Source organism: Dermacentor silvarum, chromosome 4 (assembly GCF_013339745.2).
Source record: "Dermacentor silvarum isolate Dsil-2018 chromosome 4, BIME_Dsil_1.4, whole genome shotgun sequence".
NCBI classification, from domain to species: domain Eukaryota; kingdom Metazoa; phylum Arthropoda; class Arachnida; order Ixodida; family Ixodidae; genus Dermacentor; species Dermacentor silvarum.
Genome location: NC_051157.2, coordinates 51,789,377 through 51,814,722, shown reverse-complemented (window position 1 = coordinate 51,814,722; position 25,346 = coordinate 51,789,377). Strand labels below are relative to the sequence as shown.

Genomic DNA, 25,346 nt, shown 5'->3' with positions numbered 1-25,346 from the left:
AAAACCCGCGGTTCCGAGGTCCACGAGTCTGCTGTCACATGCTTTGGCTCGGTGACACAAGTAAGGACTGTTGCGAGCGGACGAGCAAATTGATACGATCAGTCCATGTCCTAGCTCATAACTGCGGTTCGCATCCAAAGTTAAATGTGGGTATTGAAGTTTGATTCTCTTTATGATTTCACTGCCTGCTTTTCTGCAATGCAGTGAAGTTACGTTACGGAGGGGAAATCATTCGAGCGTTGAACGCACAAGCATCACAACCATCACGTGCCTCTGCACAGCTGTACTTGTGTGTTTAACCTCCGCGGTAAGTTTGCACTAACTGTGAGTTTCATTAACTGTCTGCCTGTTGCGAACGGAGTAAGGAACCAACAGACGCGTTTAGCCTGTCTCCTATTTTATTAAATTTCTCGTATTGAGAACTGCGTGTACGGGTTTAGCTTCGCGAGTACCACCGGCAAAATGCTGCGTATGTGTATTCGCTCTGTATTTCTAATAAAGTTGTGTTTAGAGCTGCTACTCGATCGTGCATCCTCACGGGTCTTCTTTTCTTGGTCCCCCCCCCCACCTCCTCGCAATGCCCTAATCATGTCACCGTATACTGTGGTTGCTGCTGCTGGTCAAGAAGAACCGCCTCGATGCGTTTCCTCTCGCAAATATAAGCGTCCATTGAGCCACGCTGCCGACGCAGCAGCAGACAAGTCGCTTCGACGCTTGCCAGCTACCTCTAATTTGCAGCCACATATCTATGCACAAACGTTTTACTACCATGGATACCTAAGAACTGTTGTGCCTCGACCCTTGTCTTTTCTCATGAATCTTTTATTTTCTCTAAATATATAGTCTCAGTGTCATTTTGTTTGTACATACTATCTCCGTGTGCGCTGCTCGATTGATTGATTTATTGATTGATTGACTGCAGGGCTTCCGTTAACTTTGAACACTTGGGATTCATTGGACATTGCAAAAAGTTTAGTAAGCAGGTCCATTATGCTAATCCATTATGAAATGTGGTCGCCGGTACCTAACAATGAACCTGAAAACTGGTGATCAGAAGCTGAGTGACGTCGGCCGTCACCTCCAGGTGACCTTAGTATCAACAGCATTTTCAACCGCGACTACGACCGTCTTCGACTGTGATGTATGGGTCATTTACCACAGCATCAAACATCATGGAACAAGCCACGCCGCGCAAGGTTAAGGCCACTGCTTAATTGTTATTCCAGTTTTTTAAATTGTTTTGCGCTCTCTACTTATGTGAGCAGACACAGCTTCTGAATTCAGTGCTCGAAAAATAAAGCAATAAACGAAGTACCAGGCATTATGCCCATTGAAAAATGAAGATAATAATATGAAAAAACATTGCACGCTTATTGGTTGTCCTGAGTGTTTGTAGAAACAGCGTCAGGATTGTTTGCACGGGACAAAAAATAAGCAAACATCGTATAGAGTGAATCTGTGGTCGAGCGCGCCGTTAATGGTGATTGAAGAAGCTCGATGATTGTTGACCCTCTCACCGTTTGCTTTTCGGCTTAACGTCCCCCCTCCACGAGGGATGATCCCGCTGAGTTACTGTTTGGATAAGCTTGGTACTTGCGTAAAGTCGACTGCTCTGCTTTTTCGCCTTATGTTTTCGGGCGGACGTTCCTTTGAAAATGAAGCAGGAAAGTATTGTGTCGAATATAATGTTTCTTTATATCCAGAAGCAGAGTGTTTGTCCGTTGAGGCTTTTTTTAAAGCAAATGCACACTGGTCAAAAAAGAAACAAGCAAACAAATAAATACAGAAAAGGGAAATGGGCATTTTTCTGAGCTCTGTGGGGTAAGGCTACCTTCGCCATCATATTTCTTCTCATTATTCAGTATGTTCTTAAATGAAGAATTCAAAAGTTGTTTCTAATTAACAGCTGCCTATTAGTAAGTTCCAGAGTAAAGCTTCCTGGTAAATGTTGTCAAGCGATTACGGCGATCTAAAATGGTGCGGAACACCAGTAGAAGAAATTTAAAACTGCGTTGTCTGTTTAACGCATGATGGCAGACAACATACTATTGAAGACAAATGACTGCCCGCAGAAATGAATAGGCAACAGTTTTGTTGCACTTAATTAGGTTCGAAATATATTCTTAAATATATTTTTCCCTGTGAGAAGTGGTGCGCAAATACAAGTCCAAATTTTCCAATAGCCGCATCCAACTGACGCATTATGAGTTGCGTATGCTTGTCGAGTCATTTCCCAGTAAAAACAAAATTAACAGCACCCTTTATATGCCTGTCTCCGAAGGTGGCCCACGTCACGTGGCCCTCAAAGTAAAATCCAGCATAGGAGCGACCCGGTGTCCACGAAACTGAGCATCACTCTTTTCCTAGCTGCCTGCTCTACACCCTCCCTCCTCGACTACTACCTTCCACTCCCTCCCACCTACTGGTAGCGTATAGCTTCACCGCGGCGCCGTTCCGGTGTACAGTATGATTTCGCCACTGTTGTCGGTGTGAATAATTAAGCCGGGCGCGCAACAGCCGGGACGAAGGGTGTTCGAGGGTGGCGATGTTTCACACCGCGCGGGGGTCAGTGCGGTAACCACAATGGATACTCTATGAATAAGTCACCCGGTTGCATAATGGATGAACCTCTCTCCCTCCTAACGCGTTGTCCTCGCTTCACACGCGCCAGGAGAGCGTGCGGAGGTCCGCCTTGCTCCAGAGCGTCCGCAAGCTGCAGGACGCGCAGGCAGCGGCCTCTGGTACAGCGCGGGCGAAAACGAAAGCGTCGGTCGACGTGAGCGGCCAGTTTGAAAGCGTGCACGAACAGGATAGCCGCCGAAACGTTGGCGCTTATTGAACGCCGGTTGAGCAGCTTGAGCCGTTTGGGTGAAAGAATGAGGATATATTAGAGAAGGATGAGCCTCTTCGATATCCAAAATTAAAGCTATCACAAGCGACGGAATTATGCTACCCGCGTCCTTCTCGAGGTCGCGTGGGTGACGAGTTTCATAAGCTGTGGCAAAATTTCGTGAAGTATGTTAAATGATTCGTAGTCCGCTACTCACTAGCAACGTCTGTGCACATCTCCGACATCACATTAAGGTATGTTTCTCTGTGTGCACTTTTCACATTCGACATTTTGCGGAAATGGTTCCGTTATAAACGCTTTTGCAACGAAGCTGTCTACGGCTAGGAGAGAGGATTTTGTAGCGTCCGTGTGGAAAAACTATCATCAGCAGCAATGGCTCGAGCGTCGTCGTCGTCGTCTGCAAAAGCTGTCTTGTTGGCGCCACTCGGCGCAACCGCGAACGCGCTTGTGACACTGCTCACGTGATCGTCGTCGTCGTCTTCTTACACAGCTGGCTCCGTTGCCGCTCATCATTCCAGCGTAGAATTTCACTTCTCTAGTGTTGTCGCAATGGGGAGGCCGCGTTTACGGGGGTATGAGCCATTGCTTAAGGGGGTATGAGTCATTCATTGTCTTATGTGACGGACAGATTTAACAACATCAGGACAATAAATAGGTTGATACCTTGGTTCAAAATTCTGTGTCACAGAGGCCGAGCTACCACCTGGCGGCAGCTACCGACTGACACTTATCCACACCCGCTTGCGTATCATAGATTCTACCCTGAGATCTATCCGGACAGCACCTGCAAGGTCTGCGGCATAGAAGCTGCTACACTAAAACGCATGCTCTGGGAATGTTAAGCAAATACTAAAGCCATTATTCCCGATGTTCTCTCGGTGAGGTGGGCCGATGCCCTGCACAGCTCCAAGCTCGCCGACCAAATCTGGGCCGTCCAGCAGGCCCGAGAAGCGGCGACTAGGCAAGGCCTGGACGTCCCGACGTGGGAGACCTGAGCCCGGGTCCGCAATCTGCAAGACACTTACTAAAAGTTTTTACCAACCAACCAATTTCTGTCGTGCGCCAGCTTCGCTGGTCATCCACCTTCCAGAGTGGAATGAGTCATGCTTTTTAGGGGCGAAGCTCCTTAAAGCGGCACCCGTTCGTCCCTCGTCGTAGTCGTAGTGCGTAACCAGTCTTACGCTTTGACCTGCAACGTGGTGCCGGTGGGAGATTTCTCCTGTGCGTTGTTGAACAATAAAAAATTCGCAGCGTGCGCGTTAACTAAAAGCCGAATTCTTCTGTCTCTCATTCCCCATTAGCAGCCATTGGCATGTTCCAGTAGGAAACGTTAGTAGAAGTAGAAGTGTAAGTGTTAGCTAAAAGCCGACTTCTGCTGTCTCTCATTCCCAGTAGTAGCCATTGTTCACCTCCAAGGTAGTGCCTGGTGAGATTTTATGAATTGCTTAATAGATGGCGTTGTGTGTCCCTATATGTATGTATACCCATATATACATATATATGTATACGTATAGTATAACCGGAAGCCGACTTCCGCTTCCGTTTCCACTTCCGGTTCCGCTTCCGTTTCCACTTCCGGTTCCGGTTCCGGAAGCCAGCTTCCGGCTTCCGGAGAACGCTTCCGGCGTTTTATGAAAAAAAAATTCCGAAAGTTGTGTCCGTAGTGCGGAATCAAACCAGGGACCCCTCGCTTCCGAGCGCGCGGCGCTCACCACTACGCCACGAAGCGCACATAGACACACGCACCACGATGGCAATAAATACCCAACATTAACGAAAGGCCGCGTTTCTAGCGCGTTTCTAACGCGTTTGTGCTAGCGCGTTACGGCCCGTGTAAGAAGCTGGTGTAAGACGCTGTGGCCTCTCCGCCTTACCTTCAACGCGTTTCGAACGCGCTGCCCAAGGCGGTGGCAAGTCAAGTTCAAGTCGAGGAGCGTTTATGAATACGAGGGGTATACTCTCTCAGCAGTCATGTGATGGCGTCGGCAAACGCGGTGCACGTTCCGGCATGTGTAAATGGCTGCGTAAGACGCTGTGGCCGCTCCCCCTTACTAGAGAGTACTGCACGTTTCTAACGCGTTTGTGCTAGCGTCCCCTTAAGCGGGAGATCCGATGATTCCCTCCGGAGCTTCGCCCACTCATCATCATTCACCCCGTGGATATGCTGTGATTTTTTTTTCACGAGGTTGGTATTCTAGGATACTTCACGCACTTTCCGGGGGGCTATGTATGTATACAGTATGTGTGTGTGTGTGTGTGTGTGTATGTATGTATGTATGTATGTATGTAGTATGTATGTATGATGTATGTGTATGTATGTTGTATGTATGTATGTATGTATGTATGTATGTATGTATGTATGTATGTATGTATGTATGTATGTATGTATGTATGTATGTATGTATGTATGTATGTATGTATGTATGTATGTATGTATGTATGTATGTATGTATGTATGTATGTATGTATGTATGTATGGTATGTATGTATGTATGTATGTATGTATGTATGTATGTATGTATGTATGTATGTATGTATGTATGTATGTATGTATGTATGTATGTATGTATGTATGTATGTATGTATGTATGTATGTATGTATGTATGTATGTATGTATGTATGTCTCCAACGCTTTTCCCACTTACTTGGGTCACTGCCTAGTCCATGGTCGAATTGGTAGCGCATCGGGTTGCTCTGCTGAGGTAACAAGGTTCGGAACCAACCGTCGGACCAATTGGGACATTGAGTATGTGGCAATGTGCACATATATGCCGCTCTTCAATGAGCCTCTTCCACCCCCAGATGAGTCCCTGCAGATGCGGGACTGGGTATGCAGACACCGCTGCTCGAAGGAACCCTTTGGCGCCGACTTGGAGTATGTGCCACTCGGTATGTGCGATCGAGTCTTTAGTGAACCTGTTCGATGCTTACTTGGGTCACTGGTATGTGTTAGTGGGCGTGTGCCGCTCTTCAATGAGCGTCTTCGGCGCCAACTTGGGCAATGAGCTACGTGCCACTGGGAATGTGCCGTTATACAATAACAAAAAATACGCTTTAAATTTATCCGTTTGCTGGGCGAAATTGAACTCACATCACAAGGGTTCTCCAAAGGCAGTATCCCGACGCTTTAGACCACTGCGCCAAAAATGCAATGGGTATGTTCTTCTCTTCAATGAACCTCTCTGCAACTTGGATCACTGAGTATGTGCCACTGGGCTTGTGGTATGCGAGGGAACGCCGGCACGCCACGCTTCTTCTCTCGGAGGCCACGCTTCTTCTCTCGGAGGCCACGCTTCTTGTCTCGGAGGCCACGCGCGGACTTCTCGGCGCCGCCACTAGATGGCGCAGCTTGTCCAGAAAGAAGCGCGAGATAGTGAAGCATTTCTCAGCGTTCGCACGCACCAGGGCGCGCCATGCATTTCGGAGGCCACGCGCAGGCTTCCTGGCGGCAGGGCTGGCTAAATGGCACCGAGTGTTATTAGGGAAGCGCGACAGAGAAATCCCGCTGCAGTACACGCCTCATACATAACTTGTTGGCAATACGTTGCGTCATTATATTGGTGTGATGCTAAACGCATTATTACCGTCAACAGTTATCGGGAAATGGGTCCTTCCGAATCTTTTTTTAAAAGGTGGTGTGGTGTGTTATGAACGCGGTGCCATAACTTATTTCTTTGGTTGTTTTCTCCGCCCATTGGATGCCCTGAGCCCCTGTTTCAGATGTTTCAGAAAGGAACAACCCATAGCTACGAGCGCAATGTATAATAAATCTGAACTGCTCACGCGCTTAACCTGATGTTCAAAGCTACGGCCAACGTTTGTGCTTACTGGATTTTAGCAAAGCTGATCTGAGGCATGACATATACCAATCCCTCGTTTCACGAATTTGGTGCGTGCTCATAGTCGTGCGAATTTTAAACACGTTGCACGCCATTACACACGTGCCAATGGTGCACGACAGAACGACGACGACGACGATGGGACGATGACATGACGACCGTGAAATTACGACGTTGGAGTGATGACGATGGTCCGACGACTGACGAGATGCGGTTGCAAAAAAAATGATGCCGATAGTATGACGCCGAAGGCATGATGACAATGTGATCACGGTGCTAAAATGACTACAATAGTACGACTATGCTGGAGTGACGGTAACTGTGTGACGACGACAGCGTGTGAACGAAGGCATGACTGCAATATGGATGACGAAGGTGAAATAACGACGAGGGCATGGCAACGACGGCGTGCTGGTGTTGGAGATCACTTCCGCGCTTACGTGCATCACCTGCCGCCAAGAGGCCGCCGTAAGGCCGCCTCGATTCGCACTACTACCCGGTGTTTGTTTGCATTATTTCCGGCACCGGCTAATCGTCCGAGACTGCAGCCCGGACTCTGCAGGCAAGACAGCGTGATGACGACATTACGTTTAAGTATGACCTCCTGCATTCGGCAACAGTCCGCTTCGAAGTCGCACAATATCCGGTGTTCGTTGCACTATATGTCAGGTATTCCGGCCAATCGACCAAGACTGTAGCCAGGAGCCAGCAGGAATGACAACATTATGACGACGACGACGTGATGAAGACATTAATTTCAGTGTGACCCTCGTATTTGGCAAGAGAACAACCCAAAACAAGAGAACAGCCAGAGCTACACACGTTCAGGCACGTATATTCGACGGATGACTTGGTACACCAGTATCCCTCTGCTTTCTTTATTCTCAGCGAGAGCCTGTAGAGCTAGGCGTTCAAGGAATCAAAAAGAAGTAAGTGTAAACACAGACCACAGCAGGGAAACCACCAAACAACTCTGTTAGCATCCCATATGTTCACTTGTTGATGGCGCGTCGGAACACAAGCAGCAAAGTTTCGAAAAACATTTGGTAGTTTCGCCCCAAGGGCGGAGCAATGACAGTGTTAGCAAGATTTAGTGTTGCGCTCGGACTCCTCAGGGGGGGTGGTCTAATTATACGCGGTTGCGACATGTTCCTGCGACAGCACGCAACGAAAGTACTTTTTGCAGAAGGAACAGCGCCCCTACCGGGCGTCTCACAGCGCTGGCATAGGATGCCTCGATAGTAACGCTTTATAGGCTGGCGTAGGGAGCCTACATGCAACGTAGGGTCCCTAGGCTGGCGTGATTAGGAGCGTCGCCAGCGGCGTCGCAGGCGTCACCTCGATGGCCAAAGAGATGAGACCAACGAGAAACCGTCGATGTTAGTCAGTGTTGAGTGAAAATTTAAATAACGTTAGGCTTGGCGTTCATTCTCCGTTCCGCTCGGACCATTGACTACACACAGAAGCTCTGCAGGAACGCTAATGTGCCACCGACTACTGCCTGTTACTCAGCGGCAAACCTTGTTAGACGACTTTTAGACGACTGTTAGACGGCAAACCTTGTAGACGATTATGACGACTTTCTTCAGGGGTTAACTTTGGATGGGTTGAAAAGGGGTTAAAGACTCAATCTTCTGTCGAAGCTCCCGATTTTGAATATGACCGAAAATGACCAAGAATATGACAAAAATATTTATCTCAAGTTTCAGGTCTTGTAATTACGACAATGTTTTCTGTTATCGCACAGCGGCGACCTACTCGTTACGGACGGAATGTTCGGTTTCCAAAATAAGTTTATTTCTCTAATCAAGAAGAGAAGGGCAAACTGCAGCAATGGAAGTGGATGGGCAGAAACAACTGCGACAAGAAATAACTCACAGCAGTCAGCCAAGAAAGAGTTTGTATACCGTATACATATAGTATTGCGCGCGCGCATTTTTCTCACACTTCACTTCTTTCGGTTTGTAGCTCTAGTTTCCTTGTCAGTTCTATTACGCAGCTTAATGGCCCGACGTATAAAGCTTGCCTGCCGCCTGCGCGTAAGCAGACTTGCTCATTGCTGCTACACGATAACATGAAAGTCTGGCTAACAACAACAGCAACAAAAGCAGACAAGTTATAAACAAACCACTTGCGAGAATGAGAAGCGCGTAAAGTTGGACGCGTGACGCGCGAAATAGAGAAACCGGGTATACAACAAGAAAACAAGGAGACGAGAGAAGGTAGACGGGCAGTATACAGAGAGGGAGAGAGAGAGAGGGTAGGGGGGAGGAACAGCGGCACAGCCAGAGAACAACGACGTGCGAAATGACGTGAATGAGTCATGAGCGGGACTAACGAGGTCGCGGGACCTCTGCCCACCTGCGCCCACCAACGACAGAGGCACAAACAAGCCGCGGCGCGTTCCGACATGCGCCGTGTGATAGTTGCGTGCAGGCGTGCTTCGCATGCTTGTCGGCACGCAACTCTCTACAGCGTACGGATAAGCTGCTCGCAGGGTTAAGAAAAATTACGGAATCACGGTGCACTCTGGCAGTGGCTAATGCATGGAACCGAAACTTAGAAGTAGGGGTGTGCGAACATTCGTAATTTCGAACACTAATCGAATAGTCCCCGCTATTCGATTCGTATTCATTTCGAGAATTCGCCATTCGAAATTGTCGAATACAGCGAACTCTCGTTAAGACCAACTTGGTTAAGCCGAATTCTCGCATACAACGAACAACATGGGAACGTTTGCTTGGTTTTCCATAGACTCTTCGTACTCTTTGGTTCAGACGAACATTCGGAGTCACCGCCACCGCTATCCATCCTAGCTGGAGCGGGGGCGCGCTCATCGAGGCACCCTACTGGAGGCCTGCGGCGCACATCGCCTGTGGATAGAGACGAAAACAAGAGGTGGAAACAAAACAGAAAAGTAAAAAAAAAAGCAGAGTAACTCTCCAGGCGATTGCTGTTTCTCAAGGGGAGCATGTGACCTTGCAGCATCATACGGGTCCTACAGGCTATGACCTGTAAGGCGGAAGATGCCTGCTTGAACTCCCTAGTGAACTCTTTCCAGCTGCACGAAGGCACAGATGGATTTTTAAGGTCATTAGGTGAGATGAAGTCGTTTGTGGCTGTTGGCCGATTTCCACAGAAGCGACAAACATCCATCACGGACTGGATAAAAGCAAGGAAGAGTAGTACTTGAAGACAGTTTTCTATAAGTTCAGGTAAATAAATGATTTTAATGTCATTTTGAAAGTCTACTTCATTTGCCGTTTTGAAGTAAGATATTTGGATGCACCTGGTCATGTTGCCAATTATAGCCGGCCGTAATGTGCCAACCGCGAACAGAAAATGTGGGCCGATCCTGGTGGTAGTGCAGAAAGGGTCCAAGCGCAATGACACATACCCATGTGAGCTAGCGAAGCTGAGCCGGCCTAAGTCTGACTAAGCATGGTTAGGACTACTTAAGCTTAGTAAGTCATCGATATCCAATCGATATCCAATCAATAGGTATTCGGTAATCGATCAATAATCAATGAATTCCGGGAAATGCGGGGGATGACTTGGAAGTGCTTAGCCTAGCCCAAGTACGTAGCCAATACCTTGCAATAGCAAATCAATAGCGAGTCGATAATCGATCAATAATCAATAAATTCCGGAAAATGCTGGGGATGACTTGGTAGTGCTTAACCTATCCCAAAAGCCAGGACTAACTTGGTGCATGTCAGCTCCGCTGTCTCTTTAGCATTGCGCCTCCAGTGCAAGCTACGCTCATTTTTTTTTTTTTTTTGGAGGGCACTTCTGTTAAGACGAACTACTGATAAGAGGAACAAATTTTCATGGTCCCTTCGAGTTCGTCTTAAAGACAGTCTACTGTATTCATTTCTTCCGAATATATAAGGGATAAATACCTTTAGTGCAATTTCGAGGGAGAGATCACGATGGATGTGAGGACAGTTCCAAATGATTCTGTTAAAAAATAGCTCCGGTTTCTGCGCAGGGTGCCCACTTCTTGAGTAAACGCAAGTGGTAGGCGAGTTTTGCGCAGTAATTTCCAGTCATTCAATAAGCATGGCTCGCTTTTAGGTAGCCTATATATACGAATTTGATCGCACTTATGATTTCAGCAGTCTCACCGTGTTTGTATCCATTGAAAGCAATGTACGGTGCGGTAGTATCAGCGAACGAAGTTAATCTAACGCTGTACGTGCATCTTGTAACTTGCTGTTCTTTTGTTTAGTTATCTAGGGCACTATTGCAGCGGTGTCCAGATATATAAGTAGTTTTTTTTTAAATCATATACAAGCTCCTTAGTTGTCCAGACGCCTAATTTTGAACGGTATTACATACATATATCAATGCACGCAATGCATGCAAGCCTGATTTCTTTCTTTTTTTTTTTGCCAAACGCACTTCGCGGAATCTCTATATCTCTTGTTGCTTTAGAAATGAAAAAGTACCCGGTATTCGGATCGATATTCGGGGGTCATTTTTCTTGAATATTGGTATAACGGTTCGATTCGGAAGTCCGACTATTCAACACCACTTGTGAAGTAGGGCGTCCTAGTGGCCACGAAGGTTCCGTGGCTGATGATGTGCCGAATGTCGGGTGAGAGAGAGGTCCAGAGCGACGTCCAAGAGATGAGAAAAAATGTTTTATGAACAAATTTACATGCTGATGGTTTATAATAATACCTCCATAATCTTGCATGCCAATGTCCTTACATGTCCGAGCATCGCTCACAACATTCACCTCAAGCTCCCCTATATTTAGGCAGTTGATTTCCCTCTTTCGCTCGCCGAGGGAATTCAATGTCCTTCTCGGCCAATTGAAGCTTTCCCACAGTCTGCAAAATCCCACCCATGGTATCGCACCACCCCACCGGACTCCGCCTCTGGTGCATAACCCGCCCTCGATGCAATGAAGATGCAATTTCATGTGAAACCGGCGTCGACGCTGTTCCCACGAAGTCGTCACCGTAGGCTCTTTGCAGAAATTAGTAGGTTGCATATAGCCTATGACCCCTTTACAGTTTGAGGTTCCGGAACTCTTCTCGTTCGTCAGCTCCGGGTTGCTGAACAGGCACATAATCGCTTGCCAATTATCTTGACATGACGCTGGTTTCGTCGCCAGTTCTTGGCGTCGAAAAGATGATGAAGCGTGAACGACATTTCATAGCTGCATGCTCGCTGGTGTGCACCCTTTGTCCAGAAGGACCGCCAGGGAAAACACCCTACATAAAAGCCAACATGGATACTTGCGAGGAAACCAAGGAGCCCGCAAGGAGCCGTGAAAATTCAGTGAAACTATGGCTGTAGTATCATGAGCTGGAAGACAGCGATATGGTTGTCTGTTCAAAAACGAGTAAGTTATAGTATTTCTTTGAATTCAGTTAATGGGAAGAGGGGAAGCTGGGTAGAGCACGTAAAACTAAAAAAACGATATCTTTCTTTCACCACACAGCGCGGAACATGACTGCTGGACCCTAACAAAAAAGTTCAGCCCAGTCTTGTCCAGCGAACTCGTGAAATCGAGCTGCATACTAAGTCACCCAAACCTACAGCCTGCTTAAAGCAGACGGCTGACACTCTGTTTGGCTGTAACGGACTGGATACCACGGGAAGGAAGGGAACGTGAGTCGAAGACGGCAGAGAATTAAATAGGCAGTCGAGAGTATATCACATTGGTGTGTGTCTGGTGGGTTCAGCGGACGCAGTACAGAAAACGTTGGAGATCCCCGGATTTATCTTTATGCTAGCAGTGGACTAAGTAGGCAATTGTGATTGCGAAGATGAAAGGGGGCCTTGATTTCTTAAGTATTAGTAAGCTTTGCTTTCGTAAATCAATGTTTTGACTAAAAGAGGTGATCTTAACAAAACCTCATTCTATACAGAATACGTTTAGGTTCATAAAGTATTATTGTTGTTATGACTCGTTCTTTTGCATGCAGTTATAGTTAGTTTGTGGGTTAGGCACAGTTAAGGGGTTGTATAAAAATAACAAAATATATTCAGAATGTAGAAGGAGCTTTCCCGCATGTATGCGTTTGTTATTCAACGCTGACATAGAGTTATAATTTCTTTACTGAAGCATAAGGTATTAATAAAGCTCTTAAATAATATGTACATCTGAGAGTCAGGGGTTAGAGCACTGCACGGGCCGATATTTTCAGCCTGGGCCCTGCCCGGGCCCGTTTTTACGTTGGGCTGCCCGCCCGAGCCCGACCAAAGGTTTTATGGCAAAACCCGGGACCGGCCCGGGCCCGGAAAATAATCTACTTTACCCGCCCGGCCCGGCCCGCCAACCCCTTTACCTTAGGCCCGAGCCCGGCCCGAGACCTAAAAAGACATGTTTTTCAGAGTCGAGACGCGTGAGGATAACTCGTTGCACGTTACATCAAACCACGAGAAAGTCCGAGCCCGGCCTGGACCCACGTCAAAAAACCCGAGCCCGGCCCGGGCCCGGGTCAAAAAGCACATGCCGTGCCCGAGCCCGTGCAGTGCTCTATAAGGGGTAGCAAATTGGCTCAGTTTCAGCTTCACCAGTTCAGGGGCCACCAGTTCAGGGGCCACCAGTTCAGGGGCCATCAGTTCCACTGATTAGAAACTTCGTGTTCCAATGGAATCGTAGCTGCCTCATCGACACACCACCCGCACCACTGTTCCGTACACACCTGCATGAAACGCGAGCGCGATGTACTGCGCCGGCTATGACGAAATCGCGTCAGCCGTGATACCCTTGAGGGCAAAGATCTTCACGGATTCTTAACACTCTACGCGTTGAAGACGTCGCAAGATATTTGGTACTACAGGTCTTCCATTCCCTTTTTTCTTATTCTTTCTTTTCCTTTCTTTTCTTTTCGCAAGCAAAGGGTTCTGTGAAGAACGTTTTGCGAAATAGCCATTCCTTCATTCCCGATCGTGGTGATTTGGTTTCATGCGTATCATCCAAGGCATGGCCCTTCGTGTTAGAGTCACTGACCCGTGTTGGGCTGCAACCTCGTCTCCAACTGTTACACTGCTTTTCAAAGAAACATGCATTTAACATTTTCCGTGAACTACCGCTCTCGAGCAAGCCAGTCATGGACAGTGCAGGACCCTACGGCCCAAGTTTTGCCTTTGGCGTTACGTGCATTACGTCACAACCCGTACAGCGAGCTTTGTCAACAATGCTGTCACGTTCGGAATAGGGAACAGAGATGCGTATAGAAATCGGCTGGCCTCCAGCAGCAAAGGCGTGCAGCATCGTCGCGACCAAAACCGTCCGTCACGTCGTCAATGCGTTTCCAAACCGATCGTGGCGCAGGAGAGACAGTAAGTACCTTGTCTTCTGCAGCCACATTCAGCATACATTTTGAACGGAGCCCAAGTATAGACTATACCTTTCAATTGACTTTTCTAAGGAGGTTGTCTGTGGCGACACTGCATCCAACTCTTCGGTCGACATTGCTGCATCCCTCGGCAGCAGGCCTTTCTGGAGGCAACATAACAATAAAGCGAACCGCGGCGCCGCGAAGCCTCATAAGCATGAAAGCCGTGGCAGCAACAGCAGCCACCCATCGCGCGAGGAAAAAAGGAGAGCGGGGGGGACGAGGGCCCGTCTGACTTGTTGCTTTTCGCTTCGTCATCATGTTAATGACGGGCGTGGGTGCGCGCCGGCCACAGCGGCACGATGGTCTTTTCGCTCGGCGGCGAGTGTGTTTTTGCTCGCCCCTGTGGACGCGCGGCCGAGTTCCTTTGTTTCTCCGGTGGGGGCGCCGGCAACCATTAAGGGGAGGCGGCCGATGGCTGCATAGCACGGTGCACTTCGCGTTTGCTTCCCCCTTCACCTCCTCGACCGCGCAGGCGCGGAATCCCCCTAGGACGTGATTAACGAGGATCGCCACCGGGCCTGATAGCATCGCGAATTACAGTGATGGAGTCGCCGCTCTTCTTGCACCACCGCCATCGCGGCCGCCACCTCGGCGTTTTTTTTTCGCGCACACGCACGCGTCACTTCCCGTGAGCTATGCGGCGAGGTATACATAGGTAGCAGGCAGCCGAGGCCGGTAGCTTAGCGTCCTAGTAAATGACTAGCGGTGGTCTCCTAATTTCGCTGTTCGCGATGATCGGAGCAGATAATGATGTCAGGATTCAACAGGTCATAGTTGTTGAGTCGATTTGATGAGACTCCCATAAAATTCTGTATCCGTAGTGACACAAAAAGCATTGAATAAGATTTTTTTTCATCCAGGTATTATGTCTCATGGAAAAAAATTCTACTGTCCTAAAAGAAACAGAGAAACGACTAGCAGATAGCGTTAGTAAACGTTTTTCCCTAAGTGCTTCTATATCCCGTTACCGGCAACCTAACTAAACTGTGGGGGTCGTCGACGACATTCTGGGAGAGAAAGGGGGCACTGCCAGGATTAGTGTGGGACGTGGACGCAAATCGCATAAGAAGATCAAATCACAGGCGGACTCATTCGCGACGAAATACTAAAGCGTGCAATTGTCTCTTCTGGCAAAAGCTCTGCGCCGCTGTAGCAGTGTAATCCTCAAACAGCTTGGAGAAGCACCCACGTTACACCCCCCTCTTGCCTACAGCCATGCAGCTCTATACGTAAACTTCTAGCTTCAGCAGCTCATCACTCGGAACATCGCAGAGAGCGTTTCCTTACCTTTAGGCACAATAGTCGCCAAAGAGAGGACACAGAGCTCTCAGCCATAGACCATGCAGCCTCGGGCAAATGGGAGCTACTTTCCTGTCTCAATAATGCAACCGCCCAAGCCTGCAACCGTCCTTGTCGGGTACGACAAGAGTCGCAATCGTTGGTGCCCGCTGGTAGCAGCAACATTTAAACATTTAACATCGCTCATATAGTAGCGTGCCGGATTATGCCGCAAGTGAGTTTTCTGCTCCGGCACCCATGCAACGCCGTCATGCGGCACCCCCGTGCACTTAACAGATTTTCGTCTTCTGCCAGGAGGCATTCCTAAGTGCGGGTCGTCCCAGTGCGGATCAAAGATTCAAGCGCGCCAAGAGCAGATTCTCCTCCGCTTTGGTTTCTGGCCGTCTAGTCATGTCTACGCCTCGTTGGTGGCGAATTATGCACGGCTCGGGCACTCGGAGACACACACGCACCGTACAGAACCTCGATTTGCCGTCTCTTAGGCGTCCTGAATTATTGCCATCACTGCAAATGGGAAAGGTTTCCGAAAGACTGGAGAGCTCAGGTGTGCGAATCCGGCTTTCTGTACCAGCGCCAACTTTGTACTCATCGCGAAGCTCACGACTTCAGCGTCACCCGACGTCTCGGAGCATTTCTCTGCAGTGCGAAACAAGGGGTGAGAAGCAGTACTACGACGCGTAAGCGAAGAGCTAAAGAAAGAAAACGAACGCCACTGGTTTGAAAACGCGTTCATTATGAACGCCTGCAGTGTCTGAAGTGAGAGCTGTCCGCAACGCTCCGTCTAAGGCAGTCTCCCCTTCGTTTGTCTACCGTAGAAGGCTCCCCTACCTTGTTGTTTCGAGCGCGGCGCAATCCGTCTCCGAACTCCTGTCAACATGATCCCAGCTTAATTTTTCAGCGCACCGTGAGTTCTACTCGACACGGTCATGAAGAGACGCTCGCTCCCTAAACTCTGCAACTTGCCAAGCCGCTTCGCGACGTTCTCCATGGCATCCCAGTTTCAAACACCCCCAACCGAGCGGTACGGGACTGCTCGAGAAGGTTTGTGCAGCAACGAGAGTTTGCTTCTACACTCGCACACGACATGCCGTGAATGAGTAATGATGCATCCCAACTGTGAATCTCATTAGTGCGTTGCGAGTCGGCGGGAAAAGTCTTCCTGATCGCTAGAGGGGGGAAAACTACGGGAAGTTCGTACTTCAAGTAAAATTTGGTTTCCTCTCCGACATTGGGTTGCGTGGCATTTTGAATGTAACGAAGCCGTATGGCCGTCTTTTTTTTATATATTTGCCTTAGACGCACCGACATGATTGTTCCCGTACTATGTCAGAAATGGGCTTTTCTTCGAGACAAAATGTAGCCAAAAGCTGGATAAAAAGAGAGATCAACATTATATACAAATGGCTCGTTGTCTGAGCCATCGAGACTGTGAGCACGTAAGAAATTCCAATAACTAGCGCACGCACGCACACGCACACACATGCGCACGCACGCACGCGCACACACACAGTCCTTTTTTGTGTGTGTGAAGACAGTGTAAGCCGGCACTTCAAGATCGTTGGAGAGAGGACAACGAGAGAGGACGTGCTCTGTCTTGGTCGGCTTGGTCTACACCAAGCCACAGTCGGCAGAAAACAGTTCTCAGTTCGAGATAGTCCAGATGAAATGAGGAGGCGGAGGGCGGTGCAGACGGGTGTCCCGGTAACCTAGTGTATTTTGCATGGCTTGTTCGGCGTTATGCTCGAGCATATGAAACATTGTTGCTGCATCTGTTCTTAGCAGCGGGTTGGGTTTCTGCCCGTCATCTGCGTAAGCATTCCTAGCAGCTTCATCGGCATGTTCGTTGCTCATGATGCCCCAGTGGATTGATGCTCATGATACCCCAGTGGAAGCGACTGAAAAGTGTCCTGTGTCTTATGTCTGCTAGTTGATGATATAGCTGTCTTATTTCCAGCACTAGTTGGTTTTGTGACCCACGCCGTAGAGTGAACAACGGACATTTTAGGGGTGGGTCTATACGAATCAAAGTGTACTGTGAAGTGCAGCCCAAAGTTGTCAAGCCATCAGTGTAAATCGGACGATCATTCTGGTATGTCTTGTGCAGCATGAGTGGATTCACAAGCAGGCGGAAGCACTGTGAATGTTTTGCTGGAGAGCACTCTTAGCTCTCTTTCGACTTACGAGTACGCTTAAATGGCTCTGGCGCGCGTCATGTGAAACAAACTATATAACCATATGCCACGTCCATATTGAGGTCAGGCGCCGGCGTAGATTTTCGCATGTGTACATGCGACTGCAGTTACATTACCGCTGTACTAGTAGACGGCGTCAGTGATTCGAAACAGCTGCAACGTATAAATTTGTAGAGTATGTAAGGTATGATGCTGGACCTTTCGCCCGCGCTCGGAACTGTTACTGCATTATGTGCACCTCAAACAAACAAATAACAGTGGTTGACTTTTCTAGTTTTATTTACACAGTTGTTTATGGCCTTGCTTTTCATCTCTGAACGTGTGGGCGGCCGCGCTCGTCAGCATCAGCATGTGATCTGCTTGGCCACTTTGTCTTCCTGTACCTCGTTCCCACTGTTGACTTAAGGCTACGAAGCGAGCCGGACGCCTCCAGGAGTTCTTGTTTACGCTTGATGTCCGCCATCACAGTACTGATCTTATCCGTCGCGTACTCGTCGGCGATGTCCTTTCTGTAGACCTCCTGGAGAGCCGTTCTGAGGGTCGAGTTCAGTGACGAAAGTTCCACAATTTGGGAATTCAGATTCTTGACGCACTCCTTGCTCTCGTTGTGAGACCTCTCGTAGCTGGGCTTGCAAAGCGGCAAGTACGGCAGAAGATCCAAGTGGTGTTTCAGCGTCTCCAAACTGTGGAGTTCGTCCACAATCGCTGCTCCAGGAAATTTGCAGTTCACACCCTGCACCTTGTAGTCAACGTTCAAGTCAATAGTGCGGTTGCACTTTAGGATCTGTTCGATCGGCGATGATCCGAGGTTTACGGTGGGCAGCTGGCCAGCTTTACGGACTACAGCAAGGCAGACAGCCAGAGATGGCAAGCTAGTGGGTAGCAGCTCGCGCAGTGGCGAGTCGTGGCTTGTTCGTTGCGGACCCATCAAGGCAACTCCCGGAAAACGGACGTGGTCTTTCCACTCGCTCATGGCCCCCATCCAAGTAACGTGACTTTTGACACGCTCCTTGAGTCGGGGGTAAACGACTGGAGCTTCGCCAACGTCCTTGAACGAGGTAGCCACCCACAACGAATCGCCGAAACGCGACGCGAAGTTCAGCCACCCGCTGAATTCCAAATCTGTTCTGTAAGTGGCTACCATGACCTCGACGTGCAGGTGAACGGGGAGAATGCGGTACAGTTCGTTGGGGATCTTGGCGAGGGTGTCGTGCCACACGATCGTCTTGACGCCGTGGTGTTCTTTCAGATAGTCGGTAATGAGCTGAACGTAAGACATGTACAGCATGTACTTGTCGTAAAGGCCGAAGCGCCCGCCGGAACGGGAGTTGCCCCGACGGGCCGGGTCGAAACGCCTCGCGGTGCACTGTCCGCACAGACCGAGTGCGGCCACGTCTCCGCACCCGATGTGCACATAGTAGAGCTCCCTAGCGTGGTGAAAGTTCAGGATCTGGTCAAGGATGTCTTGAATGAGTTTTACTCCGGCAGGGTTAGAGGGGCACAGCGTGTCGGGTACGCTCGGGCTCTCGCGGTACTTTGCGAACTGCGGGTGCTTGAGAATGTACTCGAGCTTGTCGAAGGTGTTGATGAGTGGCACAACCGTCAGATCGTAGTCTCTAGCCGTGTCCAAGACGGCGCGGAGTTCCTGACGGGTGTAGGCCCGCGGTGACGCGAGGGCGTGCAGCGGCTCACCGACGAACGGGAAGCTGTCCTCGTATTCGATCAGCAGGCCCGTGGCGCCGAGACTCTTGAGGATGGGGATGAGCGTGATCAAGTAGGATGCCTTAGGCGGCGCCCCCTTCAAGTCCAGATGAACCAGGCGGTGAGGAGGAATCACGTTTATGGCCGCCAGGACGACCTGCGGCAGCAGGACCGCAAGCACAACGACCCTCGCCATGGCTGCCAGAGACCCAGGCTTCTACTTCTTCTTCTGCTGCGTGCCAAGCATGCACGTGGCGCATTCAGGCCTCTTTCTTTTCTGTATACGCATAAGACAGCTGCAAGCAGACAGCGGCTAATGGCTCTACTCCGCTGATCAAACAAGGGCGCTTCTAAGTGCTTGAAAATGTTCTACAAGCGCTTGAAAGCGCGCCTTTCTTGGCTCCTGGGGCCTGAAGACGTCTGTTCTCTCCGTTTAATTTTGGTTGCGCCACACGGCATTGTTTTCCACTGCTACCTACGAGGCCACTGCCTAACACATTGCAGTCTCGGATGCACGAACTCTTATGCTGCATCGCGATTAAACGCCTGCCGATGGCGTTATGACAATTTATGCAAGTGAAATAGCTCTGTCCTTTGCACGAAAGAAAAACAAATAAGTAAAAGGCCACACGAATTCGCCTTTTCGCCGTTTCCAGGAATACGACTGCCGATTTGAGTACGGTGTTCACGCTTGCTGTGCAGGTTTGCGTCTTCGAGATGAGACGATTCGGCAAGGGGACATTCCTGCATCAGTATCGTTGTTTCTGTATTGTAGACAACGATAACAAGACATAAAATGGTGCACGCGAACAATGTGCGAGCCACGAGAACAATTACACTATCAACTTGAGTCAAACAGAGACACAAGGAGGGATTGTAAATGAGGACTGAAATAGTAAAACAGGGTAAAAAGCATGAAAAAAGAGTAAAAATAATGGCTTGAGTAAAGTCGTGAATGTATTCACAAGGGATACGATGGCGCCAAAAGAGGAGATGGACGCTTTGTGAAGAGATCGGCAGCTGAAACATTAACTGTGATCATTTTACCTTCCAGATTCGTCATCATTCTTGTACAACATGTAAATATACACGTGTGTTTAAAACGTCCTGGATGTCAGGCCCAGCCCCACATTCCCTCATTCATCCACGACGAACGAACATCTCACATCTTCGGACCCCCGGTCGCAACATAAGGGAGTACCATTCAGTAGCTATAGTTGCGCCACCCCGATCCGGCTGATTATAGCAAGACACGGAGACGCTGACTGAATGACAAGGTTATGATGAGAGATTTTTGCTGTTCACCACTCCAAGAATAATATTGTGTACGTACATGTTGAAGAGAGTGAATGCCTAGAACTAATGAATAATTTCCTTTGGGCTGGCAACGTTTCGCAAAGTCATGGCAACGCTTCTGTAAGTGTACAATTTAGACATTTTGAGCTAAGGTAAGCCAAGAAGGTTACTGGTTTGGGTTATTGGTAACAATTCACGACAAATGTTACTTGCGCAACACTTGAAACGATGGACTAGGAAACGACAGTGTCTGTCCTTTGCTAGTACTCGTTTCAAGTGGTGCGCAAATAACATTTATCATAAGCCGAGAAGTTGACCGACGCTCTCTCGAGCCATTGTCAGGTGGCACGGTGGGAAGACGCAGCGCTCCAAATACAGATATCGTCCGCGAACAATGAAGCTCACCCGATGCGGCAGGTTTCTCCTCAAGCTAAGGAGTTTGTTTAAATAGTACGGAACTCAACAAGGTCGAAATTTGGGCTAGCTGGAATGAATGCGTACTTGAAATCGGCGCGGAAAAAATATGTCAGCACGAAGAGATGGACACAATACGAGCCGTGAGCTTTGTTCGGTTAAAGGAGCGCTTGCAACCACAGGTGTTACAACGTACTGAGAGATGTGAGGTTGAGAGCGTGTTTATTTATCTAGGCACCCTTCCCTGCCACATGCAGATGTGGATGGAGATGCAGATGCATGCAGATGGAGCCACATGCAGTCCATTGTAGGGCTAGTTCCAAAAAGGAAGTATTATTCTATTGTTGCGCTGACGTAGACGCTCAGTTGTCTGTCATTCACACAGCGCTCGTACTGTGTCCTTTTTTTTTTTTTTTTTCGTGTTGCCGTCGTTCTTTCGCACTGATATCAAGTATGAAAGTCAATACGGCTTCTTCATATGGCTCGTCATTAAGAGCCTTCTGTTGTAAAAACGGCACCTTCCGAAAGGTCAATAAAAAGTTTTGTTTCTTTAAGATAAGTATTTATCAATAAAACAATCATTAAGAGAGTAATTTACCCGCCGTGGTGGCGTATAGTGATCTTGGTGTTGCGCTGCTAAGCCTAGTTGCTCGGGATCGAATTCCGGTCGCGGCGGCCGCATTGCGATGGGGACGAAATGCAAGAACACCCGCGTATCGTGCATTGCGTTTCCGTTAAGAAACCCCAGGTGGTCAAAATTAATTCGAAATCCCCCTTAATCATATCGTGGTTTTGGCACGTAAAAAGCCTGAATTTATTTTATTTAAATGCAATCATTCGAGATAAGCTGTGATTAATTATTTATTCCTGATGATATTAGGTGATTATTGTTATTTATTTTGACAATATATAAAAATCATAAAGAAGGGAAGGAACAGACTGACAACTTCCACCAGGAAGGGGCACAACGCCTGCGTACTTTTCAGGAAGGAAGAAATACGAACAGAAAAGGAAGATAGGAAGATTAAAAGGAAAGAGGAAAGAAAAGAAATGAGGTAAAAGAAGGAAAAAGAAAAGAGTATGGCAGTAGGAAAAACAGGAAATGACGCTCGAGGTCTCGTCACTCGCAAACAAAGAAAGTATAACTATATCAGTTCTATCTAGAAAATTAAGCCTAACGCGACGATCCTGGTTATGCCGAGACGCACAGCCACTGGGGTGCTGCATTGCATTCACCGCAGGTCAAGTTGATAATCCCTCGGAGCGACGTGGGCGGCGCAATCAAAGCAGCGCATTCGATTATCAGGTGTTCCAAGTGCCTCGCAGGAACCACCAGAACACCACGGACTGTCCACACGTCCTCGTCGGTGTAAATGTTCACACACCAGGACACAGCCAACTCTTTGTTTGAGTAGTTGGAGTATTAGCGCCCTAACAGGACGAGTCAAGCTGTAACCCCGAATACCTGGCAGAAATGGGGTGCTGGTCGCGGAGATAGCGACTAATCAGCTCACCAGTATCGTCACGTATAACACAAAATTTCCCATCGTTAAGTGATAATTTCAAGTAATTAAAAAGAAAAAAATCGCTCATTTGCACGAATACTACATTTCCTCAGCAAATTTCCCACCTATTCTGGCGTATATGCAATCCCACGCCTTACCTGCGGCTCTTGGCCGATCACCGCCGCGTTTGACGCTCTTAACTTCGGCTCAATAATTGAAGATCGTGCTTTGCACTATTTATAAACTAGTGTTGTCCCAGCGGTGCGAAAAAGAAGCGGCTTGCACGACCGTCTGAGTCCACTTCGAAATCATTCCTTACAGGAGCTCGTCAACCTTGGGAGAGAGCACGGTCCCGACGAAGGCGCGTCATTTATGGAGAATGTGTAGTATGGGCCAATGTTCCTGCTTCTTTTTCGACCGCGCGTGCTGCCATACAGCTCAATATAGCTATGCTCATAAACGCGCCGGCCTTCGTAAAAAAATCAAAGCCCCTTTCTTAAAGAAAGATGGTTGAACGCGAAGCTTTCTCCCATGCAAACTCAATCAAAGTCAAAGTCCAAAGCCAACGACCACGCAACGAACACCCAATAAATGCTGAGTGACCCGATGCATATGTGATTTGATTGCTTGATTAGGATTGTATTCTTTGAACGTTGAAATTGAATGAAGACTCATTTCGTTAAGTTGCATAGCCTTTATTTTAGATCATGTAGCCGTTGATTACACGCGCACACTCACACTTTCACTGACGACTCTACACTTGCACAGTATTGCCTTGTGATCGCTGTGGTAGACGGTCAGGGGCTCTGCCGTTGCAGGCGATTGGCCACGCGATTGGATACACGCGATTGGCCTTACGGGCACGATCGCGCTCGCGCTTACGTTCGCGTACGGCAGCCTCTTCTGTCGTGCGCTGCACCCGCGGCCTACCCAAGGTGGTCAAAATTAATCCGGAGTCCCCAACTGCGGCATGCCTCATAATCATATCGTGGTTTTGGCACATAAAATACCCATGGTGACGGCCGGGAATGCGTTGCGTGACGCGCGTAATGCAATGCAGATATATACAGTTCGTCTGGGTAGCGTGACGTTGCAGTTCGCATTGTTGTTATCGGTACAACTGCGAATGTAATGTGTAGTGTTCTGCGATACGTATGTCGTGCGCCGTTGTTCTATTGTGTGCGCAGATGCGCAGATAGTTCCATTGTGTAAATTGGCTTTCGTGCGGTGCGTTTTCGGCGCTCACGGACGAATCAGGGAGACAAGAAAGCTTCGCTTTAAAACGCTGCGTAAGTGACCTGCGAAACTTTTGTCCATAATAACAGTCCATAGTCCGCGGGTTGATTTCTCCGTATCCAGGCACCTTTATGCATTTTTTGTGGTCTTTGCGCTTGGACATAGTCACATCGGATGGCGAGCATCTTCTGCAAACGAGGGGGCCGAGCTCTTTGGGCAACTTCACTAAGTCTTCAAGGGCCGTCCTGGCCAGGAGTTTTAGCAGAGAGAGTTCCTTTAGGGAGCTAGACCTGCCATGAACTGTATATGTTGTCATCTGCCTCCCTGATGGGGGGAGGGTGATTAGATAAAGAAACACGTGCAGACGTTTCTGGCCACGCTCGCCTACCTCCAGTGACAATACAATGGCGCAAAAAGTACGTCTCTGAGGTTGCCATTTCCGTGTCCTCAAATAGATTTGGTGTGTAAGAAAAACAGAATGAGAGAAAGCTGCCGCCAACCAGTGGTCGCAACGAACCCGTGGCTTGATTTCTAATCAAGCCCCGGGTTCGTTTGGCGAATTTGCTTGCCTGACGATGTAGCTGCCTATGCGAATATTTGTTGTTTCATACTGGTTGTTTCAAATCGAGCGTGGCATTGCCAACGTATATAGGTTTATGAAGCGCTTATACAGATGTGCTATAGTAAGTAAAATAACGCAAGAAAATAATACAGTCAACGCTTTTACCACCTTCGTACCTTTTTTTTTTTTTTTTTTTTTTTTTGGCGTTGTGCTTGCTCTTTATGCAGTTCGGCGTTCGGAGTCGCTGTTGACGCGAGCCTCATAAAAGACAACTCATGAACAGCGATATCGTGGCCGTGGCCCGCCTGGGTCGGTTAAAACCTGACGCGCCGCGTTGACAACCTCGAGGACTCGATTAACCAAGCAAGGTTCTGGTTCTAGGAATTATTTCTCCGTTTAAGTGATTCCTTGTGTTATGAATTTTGTGAACGCACACAAACGCGCGTTGCACAGAGAAAGAAGTCTTGTATTAATATCAGCCGATAGGCGTCAATATCGCGTTTGGTGATGGGAATGAGGTATTGTTCAGACTACAGTAGTTCAAACATAACACGTTGATGTTTACAACGCCCGGCTGCCGTAGAAAGCACCGAGAAAGAATTTCGATGGAGTTATGAAGTACTATCACAATATCACCGAAGAATGGACATCTTCATCAAACATTGCGTAAATTGCGTAAACAATGCGTAAAAATTGCTTAAATTGAAAGCTGCATGTTACCGATTGATTGTTCGAAACGTGTCGATGTCTTTTGTAGCTTTCGAAACGCGAATTGTTTAAGAGTGCACGTTTCTCATGAACCTGGTTTTATTGGGGCGCGCTCGTAATTTAAGCTTCGCTTCATTCAGCTTTCAGTGAATTATGCTCGCACCTATTCGTTGTATTTCGCACATCAATTTGGTATTGAGCTCATCTTACTCCAGCGACATTGTTATCAACACCCACTAAAATCCTGTCTGTTAGCTACCGAGAGCTGGATAAACGAGGCGAGTCAGCCCCGCCACGACTGCCTGCATATTATACCCTGGGACAGTTCTGCCTATTTCGGCTCGAGAACAGTACTTTCTCTTCCTCTCAAGAGCTTCC

General features: G+C 48.3%; 1 protein-coding gene across 1 annotated transcript; it reads right to left on the bottom strand.

Annotated features, from left to right (window-relative positions):
• Nucleotides 1–17,821: 17,821 nt before the first annotated feature.
• Nucleotides 17,822–19,509, bottom strand: LOC119448109 (hexosaminidase D). The gene has a single exon (XM_037711582.2). It carries the CDS (start codon nucleotides 19,441–19,443, stop codon nucleotides 17,854–17,856), a length of 1,590 nt encoding a protein of 529 aa, XP_037567510.1. The 5' UTR covers nucleotides 19,444–19,509; the 3' UTR covers nucleotides 17,822–17,853.
• Between the last annotated feature and the right edge of the window lie 5,837 nt (nucleotides 19,510–25,346).

Coding starts and splice junctions, on each gene's coding strand:
- LOC119448109 (XM_037711582.2), bottom strand. CDS start 19,443: ATGGCGAGGGTCGTTGTGCTTGCGGTCCTGCTGCCGCAGGTCGTCCTG.